The 6605-nt window shown below is 37.5% G+C and overlaps 1 protein-coding gene across 1 annotated transcript; it reads right to left on the bottom strand.

Annotated features, from left to right (window-relative positions):
- Positions 1 to 1771: 1771 nt before the first annotated feature.
- Positions 1772 to 5125, bottom strand: LOC134223003 (uncharacterized protein K02A2.6-like). Its single transcript, XM_062702142.1, has 2 exons — positions 4291 to 5125; positions 1772 to 4230 (listed from the first exon to the last, which is right to left on the bottom strand). The coding sequence occupies exons 1-2, from the start codon at positions 4694 to 4696 to the stop codon at positions 1772 to 1774; spliced, it is 2865 nt and encodes a 954-aa protein (XP_062558126.1). The 5' UTR covers positions 4697 to 5125.
- Between the last annotated feature and the right edge of the window lie 1480 nt (positions 5126 to 6605).

Here is a 6605-nt window from a genome sequence, read left to right as displayed (position 1 = left end):
GGAAGGGTACGATGGGCAGGACATGTTGCAAGGAATGCCGAAAAGCAACCCTGCAAAGATGGTGTTCGCTTCCGATCCGGCAGGTACGAGACGGCGTGGAGCGCAGCGAGCGAGATGGGCAGACCAGGTGCAGAACGACTTGGCGAGCGTGGGGCGTATCCGAGGATGGAGAGATGCGGCCTCGAACCGTGCATTGTGGCGTCAAATTGTTGATTCAGTGTTATCTGTTTAGATGTTAACTAAATAAATGAAAATGAAGATTGTCAGTTTGTACGGCGGCGAACTCTATTCGATCGGAGCGTCTTGCGGAGTCCAAAGTACGTACGATTTCCAGCCACTATGCGTCTCCGAATTTCTCTGCTGGTGTCATTTTCGGCAGTCACCAGTGAGCCCAAGTACACAAATTCTTCTACCACCTCGATTTCGTCACCACCGATGCAAACTCGCGGTGGGTGGCTCACATTGTCTTCTCTTGAACCTCTTCCTATCATGTACTTCGTCTTCGACGTGTTGATGACTAGTCCGATCCGCTTAGCTTCCCTCTTCAGTCTGATGTAGGCTTCCTCCATCTTCTCAAAGTTACGTGCCATAATATCTATGTCGTCGGCGAAACCAAATAGCTGGACGGACTTATTGAAAATTGTACCACTCGTGTTAATCCCTGCTCTTCTATGGCAACTAATTTACATAGATTTTGCAGGACCATTCTTTGATCAACATTTTCTAGTTCAGAAAAATTATTTAGGATCTTTTAGTGGAATGTCTTCAACTGTCTAAGACGAGTTTAGTTTATTCCTTTTATTTCCGCTACGTTTTGTTATCTATACAGATACGAATATTTCGACCAAACTACCAAAAAACATGCACCTGTCCAACGATCATTCACGGTTGGCGATAAAGTCTACGCCAAAGATTTACAGTTCCAATAAATGGACTTGATTCATGGGCGTATCCAGGATTTCGAGAAGGGGGGGGGGGCAACTTTTTCGGTCTTCTAAATCGTAGTTTTATAAAAACACATGAATATTAACACATGAAACCAAATCCAAACCAAATCGAAACAATAATGATTAAAACAATAATGGATTTAAAAATGTGTGATTTATTGCTCATCAAATAATTTTAAATAAAGTCAGAAAAATATTAACGAAATTAGTATTCAGAAAGAATATAAAATCGGCTTTAACAATTATTATAAAAATCCTGCATTCTTTAGAAAACTAGAACCATACATCTGAATTTCTAAGCAAATCCTCTCTGAAATAATTTTTTTTTAAAAATAGGCAGAAAAATCAATATGCAAGCTTTCTCCAGGAATTCCTTCGACAATTGCTTCTGGCATCCCATCCGAAATTCTATCAGGGATTCTTTAGGAATGCCTCCAGCAACTTCTTTGGCAGTGTCTTCAGGAATTCCACCATAAATTTGGCCGGGAATTGATCCGAAAACTCCACCATTATGTTATAATGCTTAATACACAATAGAGATGAAATGCTAATTTGGAAATATTCTTTTTAATAATTAATAAGGATTTAGATTTGCCTCCGCTCTTATCTACGGCTCACGTTCGAATGACTTTATTGAAAATCATCTCTCTACGAGAGGGTTTAAACATTTGATTTTACCGAGTACACTCTAAAGTATTTTGTTCAGAGAAGCTGAATATTACAGTTCTCCTTACGGAATTTATTTATATATTTCTGAACACAAGACATTTACTTGCTTTTAAAATAATTCTCTATAATTTCATACATATTCGATTTCGCACTATTTAGCGATTCATTTTTATTATATTTATATTTATTCGTTTAATAAATTTTGCTTCCAACCATCTTTGTAAATCTTTTTTGTTATAATTTTTATAGAACAACTTATCCCCTGTCACTAGCTTATCGAAATTATCAGGAATTAGTGTTCCTACGTCAAAAGTCACTGCCTTTCCAGAGGGCATATCTGATTTATTATCATGTTTATAGTTTTTCGGTGGTTTTAATAAATCAATAAGCATTTTAGGCTTGAAATTTAGTACGTTTTCTGAAGGAACCTTTCCTTCTGTGCCAAGATAACTATTTCTATAGTTGATTAGGAATAAATTTAATCGATCTTCTATATCCAAAGATCTCGTCTTTTCATCTAAAAGATATTTTTTTAATACATCCTTAGCTACCCTCACCATACGTTCTGCCTGCCCATTGCTGGCAGGATTGTAGGGCGGACTTTTTAAAACTTTGATTCCCTGATGCTCCAAGAAGCTTATAAACTCGTTAGAATTGAAAGGCGGACCACCATCTGTAACAACCACATCTGGCAGTCCGAACCTTGCGAATAGTGGAATGAATTTTCTTATGACTGATTTTGCATTAGTACCATAGCGCATGATTTCCACTTCAAGCCACTTTGAATGGCTATCCACGATAAGAAGAAAGGTTTTCTTATCGAAATAAAAAAAATCCGCATGTATACGGCTAAACGGACGACTAGTAGGTATCCAAGATGTCATAGATTTTGGCTTAGGTACAACTGCCATTTTTATACACGGTTCACAAGTTTTAACAAAATCTTCTATATTCGAGTTAAGCCCTGGCCAGTATATAGATCTTCTAGCTAACTGCTTCATCTTGACTAGTCCACTGTGACTGTCGTGTAATAGTTTAAGTATATCCTTTCTTAATTTCTCAGGTACAACTACTCTATTTTCCATCATAAGAATGTCATCTACCATCTCTAATTTCTCTTTCACAGCAAACCAATTCCTAAATTGCTTTGGCACATTTTTCGGCCATTCTGTCCTAACAAATTCTATAACTTCTGTCAGAAATTTATCTGATTTTATTTCTTTTGAAATTGAAGCGAAGTCAATAGGTAATTCATTAGTAAAATTCAAACTGTTAACAGCTTCATAATCTACCCCTCTAGGAATTTTTTGATCAAGTGGGAAACGGCTGCAGAAATCTGCGTTACCCATTTTAGATCCTGGCCTATACTCTATGTCAAAGTTATAAATAGAGAGCTCCATAATATACCTTTGCAATCTTGTCACGTACACTGATTGCTTGCCCTGCTTGCCAAATATTCCTAGTAGAGGTTTATGGTCAGTGAATACTGTAAATTTTTGACCGAAAAGAAACTTGTGAAACTTTTTAATCACACAAACGAGTGCCAGAGCTTCCAGGTGCAAAATTGGATACTTTTTCTGTGCCGTATTTAACGAAAAAGAAGTGAAGCAGACAGGTTTTTCAACTCCATCTGAAATTTGCGCTAATACCCCTCCTAAACCGTATGAGGAGGCATCCGTTACTACTACTAAAGGCTTAGCAGGGTCATAAAAATCAAGTATATTTGCTGTCAACAAACTTTTCTTGCTCTGTTGAAACGAGTCCTCACATTCCTTTGTCCATAAATATTTTTCATCCTTTTTTAACAAATTGTAAAGACATCTCAAGTTTGATGACATATTTGGAATGAATTTATTGTAGTAATTAATTAATCCCAAATAAGCTTTGAGTTCAGTTTCATTTTGAGGTGATTTTGCTTTATCAATTGTAGAAAGCTTTTCAGTGGATGGTAACAATCCATCTTTTGTTATCAAATGACCTAAATAGGGTAAGGATTCTACGAAAAATTTGCATTTTTTATAATTCACGCGCACATTAGCATTTGCCAGTCTTTCTAAAACTTGAATCAACTTGTCATAACATTCTTCCAAGGTTTTTCCTGCTATCAGGACGTCGTCAATATAGCAACATACGCCATCGATTCCTTTCAGGACCTGATCCATGACCTGCTGAAACAACGCCGCACTAGACGATGCTCCTTGCGGTAAACGATTGAATGTATAAAGGCCTTTGACTGTATTAATCACTACGAATTTCTTGGAACGATTGGATAGCTCAAGCTGTGTATATGCCCCAGTTAAATCTAACGAACAAAACACTTTGCATCCTGCAAGTGATGCAAATATATCCTGCGCTAGCGGTAGAGGATAAGTGTCTGGTATAATAACCTTATTTAAAGACACCTTGCAGTCTATCACCATACGTATTTCCCCATCTTTCTTCAGAACTGCAATCACTGGTGACGCCCACTCACTGGCGTTTATAGGAGAAATTACCCCTTGCTCTTCAAGCATGTCAAGATGAGTCAAAAAAGTTTCCTTTAGTTTGTATGGAACCTGGTAGGCACGTTTAAATATCGGTTGCTCTGATTTAAGTGTCAAATCAGCTTTAAATCCTACAATTGGTTCAGAAAAGTCTTTACTAAACACTTTAATAAACTTTTGTTGAATATTACCCAAAGCTTCATCTCGAAATTTGACTTGTATTAGATTGTTGACGATTGATGAGTTCTGGAAATTTAACTTCCAATCAGGGTAAAAGGTCTCCAACCAGTCTCGCCCCAGGAGAGGCGTGAAGTCCTTATCACTTTTTAATATTATCATTTTCTCTATACTGTTTAGTCCATTCAGCATTACTTCTACCTGTAGCTGTCCAACCACTATAAGCCTCGATCCATTGACTACAACTAGCCTCTTATTGCACTGCATTATTGCACACGAACGGTATAACTTTTTATAAACTAGTTCGCTAATAACCGTAACTGCGGAGCCAGTGTCGATTTCCATCTCAAGTTTATGACCCTGAACATTGGCTTCTATTAAACAAGGTTCGCTAACCCTGTTCGCTCCTCCTATCTTCATACAGGTTATATCCGAATCATCACTAGCTTCGTCTATACGTATGCGGTTAAATTTATCAAAAGGTGCTTCCTCAACAGATTCTTCTTGTTTAACGAATTTAACTGAATTTTTGGTAAGAAACCAGCAATTTTTTTTTATATGGCCCACACGTTTGCAATGATTGCATACTGCATTGCTATGTCCATTCCAATCACGTTCCCTTCCGCTACGATAAAACGCATTGTTATGTTCTCTGCTTCTTGAACGACTTCCTGAACCATCTCTACTTCTACTTCTAGAACGGAATCTGCCTCGCTGCTCCAAGCGTCTGCTACTGTAATTATTCTGATTGTGGCCTAAACGGTGTTTGACTGATAAAACCGCTCCAACATCATTTGGGTCAACAATTTCTTTGGTTCTTTCTCCTGCTTCTTCGTGACTAATAATCAATTTTTCTACCGCATCAACCGATATTTCATCTTCCATTAATATTTTTCGTTGCAAATTCTTATCACGAAGACCTATAATGAGTCTATCTCTAACTGCCTCATCCTTGAACTCTCTAAAATTGCAGCTTTCCGCTAACAACTTTACTGCTAGAACAAAGTTCTCAGCACTTTCACGTTGACCTTGATATTTATTATAAAATTTGTATCTATGCATGAGAGCGGGCTCAGTCTTATCGAAACGACACTTGAGCTTGTTGATAATTTCATCGTAGTCTAAATCGTTTACATCTTTCTTAGGAAACAATAATTTTATCTCGTCAAATACTTCATCACCACTTTCGCCTGCCTGTACCTGAAGAAACTCCCGAAAAAATACCTGTAAGAATTTCTGGGGAAATACTTGGACGAATTCCAGGAGAAATTCATGTAGATATTTCTAGAGGATTTCTTTAAGGATATTCTGAAGAAATTGCGAAAAGAATTCCAGATTGGAATACTAGATGATTTTGCTATTGAATGTTTGGAGGTATTCCCGGGAAATTTCCTGGAAGTAATCCCGGAGGAAGATTTTCGAGAGGAATGCCCGGAGAAGTTCCTAGAAGAATTTCCGAAGGAATTTCTTATAGATTTACAAGTGAAATTATGGAGCTAAATCGGAGGATTTCCGTCATAAATTTTTGAAGAAACTTCTGGTAGAATTTTGGGAAGAAATTCCGTATGTATTCTTGACGGAACTCTCGAATACATTCCTGAAGGATATGCCGGATTCTTTCTGAAGAGAGAATAGCCGAAGAAATATCTAGACGTAAATCTTGGAGAAGAAAAGAAATCTTCAAGGAGTTTCCTCGTAAATTTCCTCGAGGAATTACAATTACATGAGAAGGATTTTCGAATTTGGAATTTGTGGATAACTTTCCGGAGGAATTCAGAAGTTCCCATGGGAGCTTCTAGAAGGATTTCAAGGAGAATTTTTGAGCCCGACATGTTTCGAGTTGTTTTGAACTTTCATATATTATGGATCCTGGATGTCCTAATAAGTTTTGGGAATCTTTTGAATTTCAACCACCTATTTCTGTATATGATTGGATTGTAAAGTGAACATGTTTGAGGAATTCATTTCAGTACCCGTTCAATCTTTCCACAATTTAGGGGCGTTAGCCCCCGGTCCAAGATTGCTTACCTATTGAAAAACATACCTGTTTGTGATCCATTCCTAAACAGAGAAGCCTATATTAACAAGGAAAAAAAAAATTTGGCATTCTGTTATAATCGAAGAACGTTAATTTAGGCTATTTGGGACTGCTCTAATCAATAGCCAATAATGGAAGTGGACATTTTTTTATAGTTCTTTGTTTGCTTCCTAACAGTTAGGTACCAACGGTTGCCAAGCCCCATAAGCCTGGATATGAGATGCAAATAAAAGACAAATACTCGGAGGATATTATTGGGTTGCTAGCGGAGCTTGGACCCTCATGGAAGCC

The sequence above is a fragment of the Armigeres subalbatus genome, chromosome 3 (genome assembly GCF_024139115.2).
Source record: "Armigeres subalbatus isolate Guangzhou_Male chromosome 3, GZ_Asu_2, whole genome shotgun sequence".
Classification (NCBI taxonomy): Eukaryota; Metazoa; Arthropoda; class Insecta; order Diptera; family Culicidae; genus Armigeres; species Armigeres subalbatus.
Note: the sequence above shows the minus strand (reverse complement) of the source record. Positions and strands in the feature narration are given on the sequence as shown.

What these genes read in the sequence shown, in the direction of transcription:
- LOC134223003 (XM_062702142.1), bottom strand. Translation starts at nt 4,696, where the DNA reads ATGAAGATAGGAGGAGCGAACAGGGTTAGCGAACCTTGTTTAATAGAA. An exon ending in ATTTCGAGATGAAGCTTTGG is followed by an intron (nt 4,231 to 4,290) that starts GTAATATTCAAC and finishes AACCAATTGTAG; the next exon opens with GATTTAAAGCTGATTTGACA.